The 20,621-nt window shown below is 42.1% G+C and overlaps 1 protein-coding gene across 3 annotated transcripts in view; it reads left to right on the forward strand.

Moving 5' to 3' along the window:
* The window catches only part of MSRA (methionine sulfoxide reductase A), a 409,813-nt gene that overhangs the window by 35,529 nt on the left and 353,663 nt on the right, over nt 1-20,621 (forward strand). The window contains exon 1 of one of the 3 annotated variants that reach the window (XM_058670088.1): nt 15,657-16,049. The exons of 1 other annotated variant lie outside the window; for it this stretch is intronic. In XM_058670088.1, coding sequence (XP_058526071.1) covers nt 15,914-16,049 — 136 coding nt within the window. In that variant the 5' untranslated portion in view covers nt 15,657-15,913. Of the gene's footprint in view, nt 1-15,656; nt 16,050-20,621 lie in introns of those variants that run through there. One more of the 3 variants, XM_058670087.1, reaches the window with a different exon arrangement.

The following is a 20,621-nucleotide window of genomic DNA, read 5'->3' on the forward strand; positions in this document are numbered from 1 at the left end:
GAGGAGAGACAAAGAGGAAGATCTTCTGTCCCACTCCCCAAGTAACAGCAACGGTTGGAACTGAGCTGATCCGAAGCCAAGAGTTTCTTCTGGGTCTCCCATGCGGGTGCAGGGTCTCAAGGCCTTGGGCTGTCCTCAGGGAGCTGAATGGGAAGCGGGGCTGACCGGGATTAGAACAGGCACCCATAATGGATCCCAGCGCATTTAAGGAAAGGACTTTAGCCACTAGGTTACTGGGCTGGTCCCGGTCCCAATGCTTTGGGCGATCCTCGACTGCTTTCCCAGGCCACAAGCAGGGAGTTGGGTAGGACGTGGAGCAGCCAGGACATGAACTGGCACCCATATGGGATCCTGGTGCATGCCAAGACGAGGATTTTAGCCACTAGGCACACATGCAGGGCCCAATGGCTATATATTTTAAAAAGATAATAAAACTCTTTTGTAATTCATTTGTTAAATAGCTTGAGTTCAGTGCATATAAGTATGGTTAGCTAACTTTCTTTGTTTCCTAATTATAAAAGTGGTGTAATGTGTCCATGTTGGAGACCCAAATGAAGAGCTTGGGTTCTGGCTTCAGCCTGGCCCAATGTCAGTTGCTATAGCCATTTGGGAAGTGAACCATCAGATGAAAGAGCTCTCTATCCCTCCTTTTCTCTTTTTATAACGCTGCCTTTCAAATACACAAGGAATCATTTTAGAAAAGGAAGGGGGTCCACTTTATATCCTTCTTCCTTTTCTGAAGGATGAAAGAAATAGGCCAGGCCTTTCCTTATCTTGATTATCTAGTGGCTTCTCAGGTTCATAGTCATTGTCATGGTACATATGATAGGTGCTATTTACAGACTTTCTGACTAACCATTCCAGCAAGCCTCCTCCAGGGCATGGTACCTTGGTGTGGGAACTCTAATCCCAGGAACTCTTCCAAACACCTGTTATCTCATTGTTAACAGAATTAGAAATCAGGATTTTTAATTCATGGCTACATCTATGAACTATGCCCCTTCATCAGAACCTATATGTAATACATATCAAACTATATTTAGTACATGTCAAACAAATGAATAGAATTACCTTTTACTCATTTTTTACATTTCAGAATAATAAATAAGCATAGGCTTGTACCAAAAACTTCACATAGAACCAAGCATCAGAGTGAAAAAATAAAAGAACTGGGGGCCAGCACAACAAGTGAACTGGCTAATCCTCTGCCTCCAAGCACAGCATCACATATGCGTGTCAGTTCAATTCCTGGCTGCTCCACTTCCTGTCCAACTTCTTGATTATGGTCTGGGAAAGCAGTGGATGATGGCCACTTGGGGAGTGAATCAGCAGACGAAAGATCTGTGTCTCTCCTTCTCTCTAAATCTGCCTTTCCGATAAAAATAAATAAATCTTTAAAGATATATAGCCATTAAAACAGAACAAATGAAGGCAGTAAAAGTTATCAATATTTCTTGTATCCAGACCTGAGTACTCTTAGTATCCAAGATATATTATTCAAAATCTTTTATCTGTTTTCTTTCTTTTACTCTCACACATGCTTACAATAATAAACTGTAAAGTTAAGTGCGTTTGTTAAGGTGGCACATGGAAAATAAGATGTCTTGAAATTTATCCCAGGAGTAAAAATGTCCTCAGGAAATTTGTGATTAATTGACTGCATTAGCTTTATTTAGCAGTTAAGTCATTGGTGAGAACATAGAGTCAAATTAGTTATGTGATGCTTCAGCTTTAAAAGGGGCACCATCAAGCAGCTTTAAATGAGGTAAATCCATATATTCAGCGTTTCATTTATTCAATACATGACTTCCTGAGGGTTTGCCTTGTGTCTGTAGGCATGACTGTGTGTCCTAAAGATCAGGCATCCTAATTTATCAAATCTGATGACTTTATAATTCTACCTTTAGACTCTAGGTGAACTTGATGAACTGCTTTCTGACAGGTTTGCAAAATGTCCTCTGAGCTTAAAATGGGTGTGGTTCCATGAATTAGCAAATTTGTAATTATTTTGCCTTTCTACTGCTTCAACTTCACAGATGAGAAAAATGAAGACACAGTAAATCACTTATCAAAGGTCACAGTGCCAGTTAATATAAAACTAGGTTGCATGCCAGGCCTCGTCTTGTCTGTTCATTCACCTTGCCATTTGTTCATTCAATCAACAAATGTGATGTTAAGTCCCTACAATGGCAGTCCAGTGCTCTGGGCTTTTCATGTCTTTATAATAAAGACAATAATAATGATCACAGCTGTTCAGTATTAAGCAGTATATTAAGTGTGTTCATTTGGATTATCTTGTTTCATGGTCATACATTTTTAGTGTCTAGTTACAGAAGGAAAAGATAATGTTGACAAATTACAGTGTTATATAAAAACATATTCTACATGCATTCTTTGGGAGCCTCTGTGATGTGTTTATGAGTTTGTGTGTGTGTGCTTGTATGTGTGTTAAGAAGGCTCATTTGTATAGTAACTGGAAAACACTCAGATGATAAAAATAAAAGGGATAAGGAGTCCTAACTACGTGGAGCCTGTAGCCGTCCCGGAGAGGCAATGTGGATGAGTTAGGAAGCTACACAGTTGGCTTAGATGTCATGCAAGGGTCATGCGTTTGTTCAGCCAGGATTGACCAACTGCTTACTATACGCTTAATATTGAGTTGGCACCTGAGTTGTGACAGTAAACAAAGTATGAACATGACCCTTTTCTGCGTAAAGCCTTCTGTTCAAGAGAAGACACAATAATGTTTTAAGGATTTATTTTATTTGAAAGGCAGTGTTGAGGGAGAGACAGAGAGAGAGAGAGAAATCATCCAACTGGTTCAGTCTCCAGTTGGCCACAATGGGTGGGCACATGGGCCATCTTCTGTACATTTACAGGGAGCTTATCAAAAATGGAGTACAGGCCCAGCGTGATAGCATAATAGCTAAAGTCCTCGCCTTGCACATGCTGGGAGGCGCTGGTTCGAATCCCGGAAGCCCCGCTTTCCATCCAGCTCCCTGCTTGTGGTGTGGGAAAGCAGTCGAGGATGGCCCAAAGTCTTGGGGAGGATAGGCCAAGTGTTTTGGCCGCTGTACTCATGTGAGAGACCAGAAGTTCTTGGCTCCTGGCTTTGGCCTGGCACAGCCTTTCCAGTCATCCGAGGAGTGAGCCAGCAGATGGAAAATCTTTTCTTTCTGTACCTCCCCTCCTCTGTGTAACTTTGGCTTTTAAATAAATAAATAAATAAATATTTTTAAAAATGCATGTAATATTTATAACTAGTATTTATCAAGGGCTTCCTGTGTGTCCAGCACTATTTTAGGCACCAAGAAAACAAACTGCTATCAAGCAAAAGATCCCATATGGTTAGTGCTACTGAAGGGAAGGTTCATGATGATATATGAGCTACTATGTTGAGGGGAGAGACCCAAAATACTCTTGGATATTGCTGTTTATTGTCCTAGAACCAAGGCCTGACAGATGCTCAGGGATGACATACTTCATGTCCATGCTCTTTACATGGTTTCTGGCATGATCAACATTGATAGTGTTGGGTTAAATTGAGGAAAATTCTAACTTTGGGTTCAGTGTGTAAGTTGGAATGGTTGAAGGCTGATGGGAACCGTTATTAGGTTCCAGGACCCCTAAGGGCATGTATATTTGTGGGCTAGGATTTTGGGTGTGGGTTAGATAGAATTACAATTCTCAACATTCATGCCTGGATTAGAGGTGTTGGCATCCCCTGTGAATTTATTAGAAACATTGAGTCTCGGGGTACACTTAAATGAATAAATCACAAGCTCCAGGTCAGGGCGTAGGAATCTGTGTGGTTTCTGTGACTAGAATGTATACTCAAGTTTTGAGAGCCATTGAGCTACTCAAAACCTAAACAAAACAGTTCCTTTCTCATTTTCTCAGTCAATTTGGACAGCTGTGACACAATAGCATAGACCATGTGGATTATAAACAAATGAAAGAAACTTCTTTCTCACAGTTGAAGGAGCTGGGAAGTCCCAGGTCAAGGTGTGGTCAGATTCAGAGTCTGGTGTGGGCCCGTGTCCTGGTTCTTGCAGTGTCCTTCCATGCAGAATGAGCGAGAGACTTCTCTGTGGGGTCTCCATCATAAGGTCATCTGTCCCACCCATGAGGACTCCTTCAAATCTTGACCTTGAGGATTCAACAAAGGAAATGTTGGGGTCGATGCATTCAGTTTGCAGCACTAATGTATTAGTCTACAAAAATGCAGTATAGGGGTGAAATGGCAGATTTGTGACATTGGGGACCCAAATTCACCATATCTTGTTACTCCTTCCAAAACGTGCCTCCCCTCTCCTGGTTGGCAGCGGTTCTGAGTTCTGGTTCCCACACTCATGTTTCAGATAGCAGGAGAGGAGAAGGGTCCAGAGAGTGCCTCCTGCCTCGAAGGGTGTGATCTGGGCATTGCACACCTGACTTTTGCTTGCAACCCTTTGGCTGTAACTTCAGTCACATGATCACATCTAGCCGTCTTTCTGTGTGAGCATGGACTCACAGAAACTTGGTGGGTGGAGGATTTTACTACTGGCCAAAGGAAGAGTGAATAGTGATTGGGAGATGACTAGTCATCTCTAGAGAGGGCTTTATAGGGGATTCTTACCTTTTGCCCAAATCATTCCATTCTCATTTGCATTTAAATCAAATCATGCAAGCATTTAAGTGAGCTTAGCAGTTTATCAAAGTAAGATACAGATGCCTCCTTTTTTTTTTTTTTTTTAACATAAATGACCTTGTACTTGGGAGTTTGGAAAATTTATATGTAGATAGAAATTCTTGTTAGAAGCTCTGTTTCCTTGAGCACTTTTTTGAGATTCAATTTTCTCATGTGTAATTGGGACTATAGGTCAGAGTGAAGATTTGAAAGGATGCATGTACGCAGGGAGCTGGATTGGAAGTGGAGCAGCTGGGACGTGAACCAGCACCCATACAGGATGCTCGCAGTTGGAGGTGGAGGAGGCCTGGGAAAGCAGTGGAGTATATGGCCTAAAGCCTTGGGTCCCTGCATCCATGTGGGAGACCCGGAAGAAGCTCCTGGTTTCTGGCTTCAGATCAGCTAGCTCCAACCATTGTGGCCATTTGAGGAATGAATCAGCAGATAGAAGATCTTTTTCTCTGTATCGCCTCTCTGTTAATCTGCCTTTTCAATGGGAATAAATAATCCATTAAAAAGTAAAAGTAAGAGTGCATGTAAAACTCATACCTGAGGGGTAAGAGCCTCAGTGGTCTGTGATGAAAGCTCTTCCTATTTCTATTTTCCCTTTAGAATCCAGTCAAATAACACTGGCAACTAATTAAAATGCTCAGGACAGCTTTGAATCTTCTACAGATAAACCATAAATAAGGTCACTTGGTTTTAAATATGCAAATGTAGAGTGTCACATTAGGCTTTCCATTTATTCATTTGTGAGGGTGTCTCTCTACTTAGTTAAGTGGCTTTTATGAAAAAGGTAAGGGGGAAAAAGCCTTATCTCTATTTGAGTATGCCAGGGTATATATCACTCTTTTTTTTTTCTGGTTTAATAAAGGATGGAGATAAGAGCTAAATGCCTGTTGGAGGGGAAAATAAGTCCAGCCTTTTGCATGGCTTGGCGGTGAGTTCACCCTCCAGGTCTTTTACAGCCTTGGTGTTTCAGTTCTGATGCGTGGCTTTCCTGGTATGTGACTTGCATCCTCAGAGGTTGAGATCTGGTCTTCCTTCTCTAATGCATTACAGTGTTTTGTCCAAGGCTGTTCTGTGGGGTATTCTTGGTCTGCCTTTTGTGTGGAGCTGTGGCTAACTGTGTGTGGGATATGTGTTTTACTGTACCATGAGTTCTTAGAAAAGGACTTAATCTTTGGTTTGCTGGATTTGGCTGGTGCCTTGCATATGGTGTGAGCTTAAGAATTACTAAACAAATTAAAGTTTCAGCCACATATAGTTGTAAGGACAATACAAAGAGCATATTAGACATCAAAATATTGTTTAATATTTATGATGAGTAGTATCTTAATTTAGTTAAATATCATTATAGTTAAATAATATTATATTGATTCTTCAGTTCTCACTAAATAAAAATGTCTTCATGTATTTTCTTACTTTCTGAAGAATCTCTCATCCTCTCTTTTTCCCTGTTACACTAATGATTCTATGAAAGAAAATTAACTGGAAAAAAATTTGGCGCCTAAGTTTCTTTATAAACAAGTTCTGGTATACAGTTAGATCATTTGATCAGGATGTATGCAATTTAATATTTTGATAGAGAACAAAAAACAAATGATTATTTATCAAATCTTAGTTGACTATTAGTTTAAACTCTTCCCTAGTTTGTGTGGATATTTCTAAGATTCTATCCTAATGTTCATCTCAATGGTAGAAGAAGCAGTGAGGATACTTGATTTTCTCTTATTCCTTAATTCATATCCTTTACTGTTTCTAGTCTACCAAGGGAGAGGTGGCTAGGAACAGTATATTCATAGGAAAGCTAAGACAGCAGAATAAGATGGAAGATTTGGAAAAAGAGAAAAGGCTGCTTGTTTAGGGCTGATGTCCCTGGAACAGGGGTTGTCCTGGGTGTTGAGGGAGCAAGAAGGCTTGTGTGGATGAAATGTCTAATCTGGGTTGTGTTCTATCACACACTTTATTGTGATGATCCCCACACTTGGGGATTTCAAGAACCAGTAGAATTTGAGTCAATATTGTGGAATCCAACATAGATTTTTCTTTTCCAAGTTTTGCCCGATGAGGGATTTAGAAGAACTACTGCCATCTGTCATCACTGTTGATAAAAAGTAAGGACATATTGATAGCAGAAATGGTAAAAGGACATGATTTTACAATAAAGCATTGCCTTTACAACTGAATATATATAATTACATTATCTTCATCCCTCTAATTTTGCTATTTTATTGTAAACTGGTACTGTACAATATTTTACTTTTTTACATGATATCCTAGGAAATAGATACCATCCCAGGCTCCTAGACTAGAAAAGACAGCCTTTCTTTAAACTTGGGTAGATATTCATGAAATGTGGTCAAAATTTAAACAACATGACTCAGATACATAAGAAATATTAATTTCTCAATAGTCTGTAACTGATTTCATCTTGCATTTATTTCTCATTTCTCACAATCTCAAAAAAATACTTGATCTTGTCAAGATAAATCAACTTTTTGGTGACTCCCAGTTTGAAGCAGCCCCTCTGGTTTTGAGGTTCTTTCTATATTCTTCCCTTTCCTATCTCATTTTCAACAGGGCATCTTGGAGAAACTGACATGTCCACACACTGAGGTATCCTTCTGCCTTGGCCACTGTCCTCATCATATCTCCATTAATGTGACTTGGACTTCTGACCAATGAGCTCCTGCTTAGTCCTTCAGGCATCATAGCTGGTCCTATTGGATACCGGGAACTCATTGTTGTATCTGGTCACAGGGTCTAGTAGTGGCTTTCCTTGTCCCCACTCTTTCTGGGACTTTTTGGGCTCTTTGAGCCCTTTGATGTTCCCAACCTCCTTGGAGGACCAACAGAGCTCTCCTGAGCTCTCTCTTGTGTCGGTTGTGAGGCTGCACTCGGGTCCATTATCCTTGGATGGCCCTGTGCTCATCCATTGTGTTTCCTCTGCTCACAACCACCTCCCCACCATCCCCGCCACCCCTCTTGCTCTTCCAGATACAAGGTTCTTCTGAGGAGATCTTTAGTCTCTAGGCCTTGACTTTAAAAAAAAATTATGTTTTATTGAAGTGAAATTAAGTAATACATTTCAGATCTATACACCTGTACATATAGTGCACGCAGTTGTATATAACAAATATAAATATCTTCCAATTATGTTTGTTCTTGTTACTTTTGGATACAATCTCATATCTAGTCTCTAAATCTTTTTTCCTAAGTCATTATTAAAATATGTTGGTTCTACTTACTAGATTGATTTCCTTATAAATGGGTTATTAACTACTGTGTATAGACTATATGGTGAAGCCACAACCTTTCATGTGATAGTGTCTGGAGGTGAGCTCTTTGGGAGTTGCTAAGCTTGAATGTGTCTCCCCAAAAACATATGTTGGAATGTTAATTCCTAATGCACTAATGGTAAGAGGTGCAGCCTTGTGATAGATGATTAGGTCATAAGAGTAGAGTACATGGATTCATGTCATTATTGAAGGATAGGGTTCTTTGTTAAAAAAGATGAGTTTGAGTTCCTTTTGCAAAGGCAATCTCTCTCCTCTTGCCCACTGCCTTCTGCTTTGGGATGATGGAGCAAGAAGGCCGTCCCTAGATGCTGGCACCTTTATCTTAGATTTCTCAGCCTCTATAACTGTGAGGAAATAAGTTTCAGTTTTGTATAAATTGCCCTGCCTGTGATATTTTGTTAGAGGAGCATACTACAGACTTAGGAAGCAGGTAACGAAGTTGCTGGTGTGCTCATGCAAGGAATTAGTGCTGTTAGAAGAGGAGACACAGAGATATGGTCTCTCCCCACCCTCTGCTCTTTCTCTGCCATGTGAGTAGACATCAAGAACATGTGGTGATTAGGAAATGGCCCTCACCAGATGTGGAATATGCCAGAGCTTTGATTTTGGATTTCTAATCTCAAAAAACTTGGAGAAATAAATTTCTCCTGTTGAAGCCACTGAGTCTGTGACTTGATTATGATAGCTTGAACCATTTGAGACATTGTCCTAGAATGTGTCCCAGCAGGTGAAGTAGTAGTTCCCCAATGTTAAGTTTCTTCCCAGTTCATGTGGTTGCTTCCAAGATTCCAACCTCAGGTTCATCATAGGGTGAAGGATGGGAGGAGGATGTTGCTCTTCTCTGAGATTCCTTATATCATGTCCTTTGCTCTTCCTATTATAGAGTTTATCTTAAAATATGTACGAGTGTGTGTTTTTGTTTTACTTTTATTTTATGCACACAGATGTGGAAGGCCCAAGAAAACTTTTAATTCTGAAAAGCTTGGTTTTCAAGAATTGTCTCACTATCTCACCATTGTTTTTTTTAAGATGTATTTATTTTTATTGCAAAGTCAGCTATACAGAGAGGAGGAGAGACAGAGAGGAAGATTTTCCATCCGATGATTCACTCCCCAAGTGACTACAATGGCCAGTGCTGTGCCCATCTGAAGCCAGGAGCCTGGAACTTCCTCCAGGTTTCCCACGTGATTGCAGGGTCCCAAGGCTTTGGGCTGTCCTCGACTGCTTTCCCAGGCCACAAGCAGGAGCTGGATGGGAAGTGGGGCTGCTGGGACTAGAACTGGTGCCCCTATGGGATCTTGGCAAATGCAAGGCGAGGACTTTAGCTGCTAGGTCACTGCGCCGGGCACTCACCTTTGGTTTTAAAAACAAACTTTTAAAAATCAGCACATCTTAATTCTCTCACAGTTTCTGTGGGTCAGGGTTTTGGTAGCAGTAAGCTAGTCATTGTGGCTCAGAATCTCTTGCGAGGTTGGAGAAAAGCTGTCATCTGAAAGCTTGAATGGGGCTGGAAAGCTGGCTTCCCAACTCCTGCCTGTTCTGCGCCACACAGACTTCTCCTGAGAGCATTTACCAGATATTGTTCTGAAGTAACAAATGCTTCTCCCCAGGGGGAATGACATTGAAGTGAGTAAGAAGAAACTGGCTGCCTTTTCTGACTTCATCTCAGATGTTACGGGCTGCATCACTTTTATCTTAGTCTGTTCATTAGAAGCAAAGATTGAGTGCAACCACAATGCAAGCGGACATTTGGAAGGGAATGTGGAGAAGTTCGTAGACATCTGTAAAGATTTTATTCCCTCTTATTTTATTTGCAAGGCAGAGATATATACAGAGAGACTTGTTCCATCTGCTGGTCCACTCCCCAAATATCCACAATAGGTAGGGTTGGGCCAGGCCAAAGCCAGAAGTTAAAAATTCCATCCAGATCTCCTTTGTGAATGACAGGGACCCAAATAATTGGGCCATCATTTATGTTTCCCAGAGTATACTTTAGCAGGAAGCTGGATCTAAAATGGAGTGGGGACTTGAATCCAGGCTGCCCAATATGGGATGCTGGCATCCCAAGAAGTATCTTAACTAGTACACCAAACAGCTTCCACTCACGGCTATAGTTTCAAAATTAAGTCTTAAATTCATGTGGTATAATTCTTTGAACTTTGTACCTTTGAAACTTGTTCTTGTTGAACTGTCAGACATTGAGGTGGTCGGTTAGGACAACGAGCACAGAGGAAAGGAACAATCAGGTCTTACTGTTGTGATAGTATAAGCAAGAGGACAAACTGGGAGCTGATGCTGTGGATGATGGTTTAAGCAACTGCCTGCAATGCTGGCTTCCCATATGGGTGCTGGTTCATATCTTAGCTGTTCTACTTCCAATTCAGCTCCTGCTAATAGAATATAGTGGAAGTCATTGCCTAAGTCCTTGGGCCCCTGGTAACCACATGGAGACCTGTATGAAGCTCCAAGCTCCTGGCTTCAGCCTGGCTCAGCCCCTGATGTTGCAGCCATTTGGGGAGTGATGGAAGCAGATAAAAGATTGTCTTTACTCTGCAATTCTGCCTTTCAAACAAATAAGTAAATAAATATTTTTTTTTTCTTTTCGTTTCTTCCTTCCTTTTTTCCTTTCTTTCTTTGAGAGGACAAAATGGAAAGCAGTGGCTCGCTTCATTCCATTTTCCCACCATGGAATGGCATAGGGCCCAAGATTCTGTGAGTCAGACTACATTCAAGAACAATTAGGTAAAATTTAACTAATGGCCCCTGCTATTTAATGAAGGTCAGGAGAAGAAAGGGAGAAGAAAGGGAGAAGGTTTTGAAGTGGAAAAGTACTGAGTCAGAGTGGAGAGAAATGTTTCAGTCAACCTTCCCTGCACTCCATCTCTGCCCCAATAAGGAGACTTCCAGGGACTGTGCCTGGTCTAGAAATGTAGTTAGCAAGAGTGTGGCTTCCCTCCAGTAGGGCCCTGCTCCTTGGCTGCAACTTCCTTCTGCGGCTACATCCCACGGCCCCTGCCCCAAGTCCAGTGGGAGGAAGGGAGCATACCCTGAGGTCTGCCAACCAAAGCCTTTGGAATGGTGTGAGGTGGAACCTGAAGGATATGTAGGATTTTGGCCTGGATCTGTACTCCTCAGCTTTCACTATTCTAGGTACCTCACATTTGCATTGTGTTTTAGAATCAACAGACTGGTTTTCACAAGTAACCCAGCTGGGATTTTCACTGGGATTGTGTTGAACTGATAGATCAATGTGAAGGGAGAATTGGCATTTAACAATCTTGAGTTTCCTGACTGTTAACTGTGGTATATTCAGATCTTTTAATGTTTCTCTTAGAAATGTTTTGTAATTTTTTGATGTACAGGTCTAACACATATTTATTCATGTATAGATCCTAAATGTATGATTTTTTGATACTATTAAATAGTACTTTTAAAGCTTTAATTTTCATTTTTTTAGAGTACATTAACAGATTTTTTAAATATGGATCTTGAGTCCTGCAATATTGCTAAACATACTAACTCTGTTATCTTCAAACTTTAACAGTAACTTAAACTGTGTGATGATATTCATTTAGCTGACAGGCAGGAGACAGCAAGCACATAGATATGACAGGCTAGAAAACTGGTCACCTTTTTTTTTTTTTTATGTCACTGCAAACATGTGAAAGAAAGTTGTCAACTCAATTCTTTGGAAGGCAGATTGGCTGCTCTTTGAGTCTGCAGCAGTGGGGAAATGGTCACAGAGGTGAGATCCTGGCCAGGGACAGTATTGGTTGCTTGCTGCCTCCTTTAGCCAGGCCCTTTGAGCAAGATGAATTCAAGAAAAAGTGAGTCATTTTGTGAACAGAGATGGGAGGCAATAAAGCGCTGCTAAAATTGGAGTTCTCTGACTGTAGTCTCCGATAAAAATCGGCTGAGAGCAGGGATTTAGGGCCTTCTCGTTTTGATAAAGCCAAGAACTACTATACCTCCAATAGTGGAAGATAAACTGTGACCCAAAGCCCTTCTCAAGAGCCATCAGCAATGCGTTTTTTGCTGGACAATAGGAGCCAGCCAAGCAGGAAAGAGCCTATTAAGAGGATTGCCTTCCCAACTCAACCTGCTGTGTTTTGTGGGCTGCCTGGGCAATATACCCTTTCAGTGAAATCAGGGCTTGCAGGTAAGAATAGTGGGTAAAACTGGTACCTTTAGAATGCAACAAATAAGAGAATTCCTTTTAGAAAGTATTGCTGGGACATAAGTACGAATTACTTTCAGTATGTTGTCTGTCTTGGAAATGTACTACCCTATTAGAACAGGCTATGGGCTACTCTTCGACCTTTCTCTTTTTTCAAATTGGTTTTCACATTCCTATTTTGCCATTGTACAAGGAGGTGTTTGGGGGAGGGTGGGAGCAATAGGTAACTATTTTCTTTGCAGGTCATTGGACCTGAGGAATTACATCCAGACTTCCAGGGGTCAAAGTCGTGGACTTTTGGCTGAAAGAGATAACTACTTGGGACTTCGGTTTTCCCCAACTGGATCAGGGTGTGTTGTATCAAAAGTATAGATGGATGTTTGAGCATGCAAAGGAGTGGATTGTGACAGAGCAGTCTACCAAAATACATTCATACACTTTTCCTTTATTATTAGAATCGTGAAACCACTGTTAGTTGGATCCACAGTTTCTCCATTTAAGAACTTCCTCTTCTCTCTTCCTGACAGTTAAATGGGGTGATGTCTCTAATCATTTGAAGGGAATTAGCACAAAGAGCGTGTGGTACTTTTGGCACACTCTCAAAATCACTGAAGATGTGCGTGTCTTTCCTCTCAGTCTTTGCCAAGGTAGAGACATGATGGCAGGTCCTTCTCGTGGCCTTTTGGACTCAGGAACATAGATCATGTCAAAGGATAACAGATTTGCCCTGCCAGTTCTGGACTCACCTACCTCTGGATGATTATATGAGAGGGAAACACCTACATCTACACACACACACCAAGAAATGACTCTCTTATACCTCCCATATTTGCTTTCTTTGTTTTTTTTTTTTTAATTATTTATTATTTAACTTCAGTAATTACATTGTATTATGTGACACAGTTACATAGATACTTGGGTTTTCCCCACCCTTCCCCAAACCCTCCCACCATGGTGGATTCCTCCACCTTGTTGCATAACCACAGCTCAAGTTCAGTTGAGATTCCCCCATTGCAAGCGTATACCAAACATAGAGTCCAGCATCTTATTGTCCAGTCAAGTTCAACGGCTTCTTAGGTATACCCTCTCTGGTCTGATGACAGAGCCAGCAGAGTATCATCCCAGTCAATTGAAAGCTCCAACATACCATCAGCAAAAATTTACATCATTATGGAATTAATTGACATAGTAATGAGTAACCAATATGTTAAAAGTAAATGCGGGTTCCCAGCCACCTTCTGTGACCACCTCACCTATACTTCAACTTTAGTTTATACACAACATATAACATTCAAAACATAACATGTTATACATAACATCATATCATCTTAAATTAAGGCAAACATGTGGTATTTAACCTTTTGGGATTGGCTCATTTCCCTTTTTTGTTAAAGCAACTCAATCTATGTCCCATCCAAAACCTATGCCTAAGTTTTTGATTACAGCATTAAATGTCTATCTTCAGAGAATAGGGCAGAGCACTTACTGAAATGGAAAAGAATCTTTTGCTAAGCTAAGTTAGGGTTTTCGTTAATTAATCTCCATTCATAACCACTGGACACTTCATGTTTTGCCAATCCCCTATGAGAGCTTATGGAAGTTAAGGCTCAGTGCTGTTCGGCAGCGGACCCTTCTTTCTACACTCTTACATGGAAGAGAAATGAACTTCTTTTCCTTTTTTAAAGATTTGTTTACTTTTATTGGAAAGGCAAAAAGGAGATAGAAAGATCTTCTATTTGCTGGTTTACTCCCCAAGTGGCTGCAACGGCCAGAGCTAAGCCAATCTGAAGCCAGGAGCCAGGAGCTTGTTCAGGGTCTCCCACGTGGGTACAGGGTCCCAAGGTTTTGGGACATCCTCCACTGCTTTCCCAGGACACAAGCAGGGAGCTGGATGGGAAGTAGAGCAGCCAGGACATGACCTGCACTGATATGGGAATCCCAGTGCCTTTAGGGTGAGGATTTAACCACTGAGTCATCAAACTGGGCCTATTTTCTTTAGAGTGATGTTTTGGGTCTATTTTGTCATACTAGAGGGGATGTTTAGACTGCATCCCAGAGAAAAATATATTGTTAGAATTTGTAGGAAACCCAGAGTAAAACTGCCACAATATCAAAGAAACATGTGTCAGTTGTGGAATATGAGCCTCTCCTCCTGCCCCCAGAAGTTGTAGGGCCTCTGTTTGGGAGAGCTGAGAAGAAATGAGGTCAAGAAAAGGAAATCTCAGTGGTGAAAATGAAGGCCAAAATACTTCTCTTCTAAAAAAATAACCTCAAAATACTCAATGCAGCTTTTCTTGCAACTATTTTGAACAAATGTAATAGGAAATTGCTGCTTTAAGAAAAGATATTTTGAAATAAAGGTTGTCTTTAAAAATTTTTTTAATGATTAAAAATATAGCCATTGGAACCTGAAAACATTTTAACTAAGGACACAGAACATTTAAGAAAGTTTAAAGAAAATATTTACAGAATTCCATTCTGAACAACAAAACTGTAAACGCTTGCTTTTTCGTTTTTCTCATTGGTTGCGCCCACAGGAGAGTGTGTAATTCTGTTGTGTTCTCACTTCACATTGAATGCTTCCTTTTAACATTAAAAGTGCTTTAGGATTTACTTGTAGAGTATTTCTGTCCTGATGTTAACCATCAGGATGGTAAATCCACCATAAAACACAGAAAACGCCAATCAGTCTGTTCAACAGGCAATACTTTAGGAGAAATACAAAATACTTCCTTTGACAGAAAAACTATGTCCTCAAATGCTTAATGGTGACCAGGCCCTCAGGAGACTGGTCGGATGGATACGCTAAGGTGTTTTCTGGAAAGGCTTACTGACTGGGTATTTGGCATGAGAGAAAATCTCCTTTACAAAGTACCGGCTTAATCTGTTTGGTGTTGTGTGTCTGGCCATAGTCTATACGGTGAGCTAATCCTGTCCTTATATTACAGCCGGACCACATGAAAACCAAGAGAAAGTGGGGTGAACGTCTTCTCATGTCTGTGGTTTCTAATCCGCTGTCCCTCCCTTCCTACCACACTCCCCGCCCATTTTGGAAACACATCTGCATAAACCCCAAATCTCACATTAAGGCCACTGTGGCCCCAGCTCCCATGTATTTCTGTAACAAATCTCATCGCCTATGACTGCAGAAACAACAGCACCATTCCATCCTCCTAAACTGCATGAATGGGGCATGGGTGCCTTGTTCCTCGATCTGCCCCCGTGCAATGGGCTGTAAAATGTTTTCTTTGTGTATGTGTATCACAGATGTGATGGATACATTTTCCCTATTCCGCACAGGCTGAGACCTCGTGCTTGGCTTACTTGGGGGTGCATGGGTTGCCTAACTGATCATTTGTCAGGAACTTTCTTTAGCTGTGCCTCAGGTAGGTCGTCTTCTAGTCCCGGGACACTCTGTTTAACTGCTGAACAAGGAGCAGAAGGGGAACGAACTGTTTGAAAAAAAAAAAAAAAGAACTGTTCCACTGGGCTAGGCGTTATTTTATTTATTATTATTTTTTGGCCTCTACCGCTTCACGTACTCCGAGCGTTTAGCGCGCTGGTTCTTCGCCTGGGAACTTTGGCCCGAAGCACAGAGCGGACCAAACTCGCCGGGCGCGACTGCGGACCAGGTGCCCTCCTCCTCGGGGAAGGAGCACCCCAGCTCTGGGTAATCTCGGCGCCCGCCGTCTCCGCCCCGCTCTAAGCCGCAGGCTCCGTGGGCGGCGGTTTTCACTTCGGGACGCCCCTCAGCAGGGCTCGCCTATGCTCTCGGCCGCCCGGACGGCTCGCCAGCTCTTACACAGCTTCCTCTCGATCCCAAAGATGGGCGACCACGGTTCGAAGATTGTCAGCCCTCAGGACGCCTTGCCGGGCCGGGAGGAACCGATCCGAGTCGCGGGTAAGAACCGGGTACGCCGGGAGCGCGGGCGTCGCCGCAGCGCATGCGCACGAACGATTGGCGGCGCCTCGGTACTGCGGGGCCGCGGGGGCGGAAAGCCGCGGGCCGCCTCTGGCTGGGGTTAGGTATGGGGTCTGCGCAGGCGCAGGCCTCTGCGAGCTCCTGCTGCAGCAGGCGCTGGCTGTGCTTCCACAAGGCAGGGACGCCCAAAGAATCAGTCATAGTCTGCTTCACTTGGAGGGAAGTTTCCAGGCTTTGGGCAGGCGGGGACCGCCGAGCCTTCTGCTCACTGCCCGGGGCGCTGTGCCCGGTTCCCCTGGACGCCGGTGTGTGTGTGGCAAACAGTGCAGGCACATCCGTAATAGCACCCTCCCTTGAATAGCATAGGTTAATCTGAAATCAGAAATGTTGCAACATCCTAAACTTTGAGCATACACCCGACCTCCTGTGACAGGTGGTAATCAAAACGCAGGTGCACTGACAAAAGTGTTCAGGCTTTGTGCCTAAGTGTAATAAGGGAGTTTTGTGTTGGTTCAGATTTGGGTTCCGTTCCCAAAGTAGGTATTCCCAAATACGAAAACTATTCCTAAGTATCTCTAGCCCCAAACCCTTTACATAGGGATGGTGAACTATATTGGTTTGGTGCACTTGCTTCTCAGAGTGCACTCTCCCCCACTCTACCTTATGAGCATGGCCCTGGGGCCGGTGGAGCCTCATCTGGACTCAGTCTCTGGGAATGAAGCCACTCGTGCCTAGTGCCGGGTGTGCAGTGTTAAACCAGATACTTTTGATGTTAAGGGTTATCCTTTTGGCTTCATCCCTTTCTTCCTTTTATATTCTGTGGCCTAGGAAATTTCCCCTTTGCAAGATGGGAAGATTCCACTCTTCATACTTACATATGTTTGTTTCATTTCTCCCAAGCTACCTAAAATGGATGGGGGCATTAATGGTGATTAGTTAGGCCTGAACCTGCTCTGCACCGCCTCATTTTCAGCATGCTCTGTTCCTGCTAAGGGCGCTTACGGGCGCTTTTGTCCTGCACTGGCTGGCTAGTTGGTGGGTTGTGCAGCAGCCCTGTGCCTGACTTTTTGGATTTGGAGGTGGTGGTGTTTGTATTGGTCTGTAGCTGTTCAGCAATATTCTGAGAACTTGACGGTTGAGGGAGAAGAGAAATTCGTGTTCATTGAGCTGAACTGTTAGAGACAGAGCTGGAGGTGAAAGCCTTGTAATTAAAACCAATGAGTGCTCCCCTATAGTTAGAATGTAAGTTCATTACAGTCAGAACTGAGCTTGTCTCCAGTGAATTACTTAATTATAGAAACTCTGTTTTATTTTCTAAAGTCTTTTTCAGATTTCTTCTTTTTTTCCCCTTTGCATTAGAAATGTTACTGTTTTGTTTTCTTCTTCTAAATTTTATTTTATTTATTTGAAAGGCAGAATGACAGAGGTGACAGATCTTTGATCAGCTTGTTTACTCCCCAAATAACCGCAACAATCGGGGCTGGAACAGGCTGAATCCAGTGGTCATGAACTTCATGTTGGTCTCCCATGAGGGTGGTAGGGTCCCAGGTAGTTTGGCCATGTTCCATGATCCCTTCCCCAATTATTTGGGGGCTAGGTTGGAAGCAGAGGCGCCAGGACTGAAATCAGCACTTGTATAACAGAGATGTAAGCAGAGGCCTAACCTGTTGTGCCACAATGCTGGCTACTGATCAGTTTTCTCGATCAGGTGTTTGGGATTTGGAGACACTTAACTTGACAAATTTGGCACAGTCTGTGCTTCCTTGCCTCAGCATTAAAAGCAAAGCAAAACAAAACAAAACAGTATTTATATGAGGTAGACAAATATTACCTATATGGCAATACAAGTTTAGGAGCTCAGTGAACCTTCTCACCCTACCATCCTCCCACACTCACTGCCTGCATTTGTTGTGTTACTTTTTGGTGCGGGGAGGGAAAGCACATTTAAAATTCTTGCTGAAGGTGTTCTCTTTTCAGAACTTTAAAGCCTGAATAAGAAGGAAAAAAAACAAAAACAGAATAATGTATTAATCTAAAAGGTGGCTCTTTGAAAAGCAGTTTGATGGCAGCTATAAAAGTGTATAGACCACTATACTTACCTGTCAGAGGAGAAATGTATAGACCACTAAACTAGCTTAATCAGGGCAAAAGGAGGAAAGTCCACATAGTAGGGACTGAAGGAGAAGTCATAGAGAAAACTGAAGGAAGTATTAAAGACTGTTTACTCAACTCTTTGAAAACAAATTGGCAAAATTAAATGGATTGATCATTTTTAGCAAAATATAGTTGACATAAAGTGGTCCCAGAAGAGGTAGAAAATGTAAGCTGCTTGATTTTCTTTTTTTTTTAATTAATTTATTCATTTTTTGACAGTCTTGACATAATTAGGGTAAAAAGGTTCAAGCACTACAGGAAGATGGGCAAAACAATTAGTTCCGTATCGTTTCCTTAATATATCTGATGTAAAAGGGGATTTTAAGGGAGAAGCCCCACCCAGTCTCCCACCCACCCCAGGTCCCAGATGTGGGGCATGCTCCGAGGGGCTTGCTCAAGTGGTTTTGATCAACTGTTCTAAATTGCTGCCACTCTCACCACTCCAAGCACAATGAGGTCGTTGGAGAATCCACTGATTGACATAGTCCGTCATAGAGTCTCCGTTTGCTGCTTGGTTTTCTTTTTCTTTTATTATTTTATTTTTTTTTTATTATTATTGGAAAGCTGGATATACAGAGAGGAGGAGAGACAGAGAGGAAGATCTTTCATCCGATGTTTCACTGCCCAAGTGAGCCGCAACGGGCCGGTGCGCCGATCCGAAGCCGGGAACCTGGAACCTCTTCCAGATCTCCCACACTGGTGCAGGGTCCCAAAGCTTTGGGCTGTCCTCAACTGCTTTCCTAGGCCACAAGCAGGGAGCTGGATGGGAAGTGGAGCTGCCGGGATTAGAACCGGCACCCATATGGGATCCCGGGGCTTTCAAGGCGAGGACTTTAGCCTCTAGGCCCCGCCACTGGGCCCCTGCTGCTTGGTTTTCAAAGAAGGAAGTATCAGAGTCGTCTCCCAAAGCATGATGTCCACTTTCACAAGGGGTGTGAACCAAAGGAGACATCAGATATCCAGATTCCTTAATAATTTTGAAGCCAAATCTGGTAAAGAGTGCACACACACACACACACACACACAAACTGCAGAGTGGTCACATGTGAATATTGAGATAAACTGCTAAATAAAAATGAGTAAATAGGACTTATCAGTGGGAATTAGTCACCAAATGCAAGGATGGGTCAATATTAAGAGATCTGTTACCATAGTTCATTGTAAAGTTGACCTTCAAGGAAAAAAAGAAAGACATCTTTGTAGACATGTTAAAAAGTTTTTGACCACTTTTTAGCAGCTGTTCTTGAAAGTAGCACTCAGCAGGGCAAGAATAGTCTACTTGCTTAATATGACAGAACGGTAGCCATCCCAGCGCTAAGGCTGATTTCAAGGCTTTGCGAGGAAATTTTGGAATTCCACCTGAAGCCTGCGTCAAGATGGGGATGTGGGCTCCACCTCCGGCTTAGTGATAGGTGTGCTCAATTACCCAATGCTTCGAGTGTTCTGCTCCTCCTCCCCCCCTTTTTTAGGTCTATCTTTTTGTATTCTTAAAGGAAGTTCTACTATTTTATTAAGTCTGATTTAGTAGACTTACATTTTGCAAGCAGAGTCATACCTTTGAGCTTTTTAAAGTTTAATTTCTCCTGCAGTACTTATAGGCTCATAACAGTTTTTAGGACTGCTGGAGTAATTACTCATGATTTTACATTGTATTGTAGGTACCAGCCTGTCTACAGCTATACCACCCTGAACGCTCCCGATCTCGTCTGATCTCAGAAGCTAAGCAGGGTTGGGCCTGGTTAGTACTTGGATTGGAGATACCAGCCAAAATGGTCAGACAAGATAAACAAAACAAGAAAAAAAACTTAAGTTTTTAAATAAGCTTTTAAATGTGGCGTATGGGAAAGTTGGTATCACAAATTAGTAGTGAAAAAATGGAATAGTCAGAAATGATGTTAGGACAACTGGATAGCCATATGGGGAAAAACATGTGGGGTCTGTACTTGATGCCTTAAACCAGAATAAATTGCAGATGCTCCTGTCTGCTGATCTCCTGAGTGTGCTGTGCTATGGGACTTTGCATTTAAGAATACACTCAATCTTCACAGTAACCTGGTGGGGTAGTAGTTGTTATGTCTAATTGTGGATGTGGAAGCTGAGAACAGAGAGGTTATGTGACTCTTCGAAGATCACTAAGCATTGGAGGCAGGACATGAATGTAGGCAGTTTAGCTACTGCTCTTAACTACTGTACTCTTTCTCCATTTACTTAAATGTTGAAAATGAAGCAATGTAAGTATGGGAAAGGGTCAGTTCTCTTTAGAATCATGATCTTTCTAACACCTAAAAAATGAGAAGATGTTGAAAGTTGATAAATTAGGTTATACTAAAACAGAAATCTTACTGCATCTCAAAAATTGCCATAGGCAAAGTTAAAAAAATAAACTAGGAGGTAAAT

Source organism: Ochotona princeps, chromosome 11 (assembly GCF_030435755.1).
Source record: "Ochotona princeps isolate mOchPri1 chromosome 11, mOchPri1.hap1, whole genome shotgun sequence".
Taxonomy (NCBI): Eukaryota; Metazoa; Chordata; class Mammalia; order Lagomorpha; family Ochotonidae; genus Ochotona; species Ochotona princeps.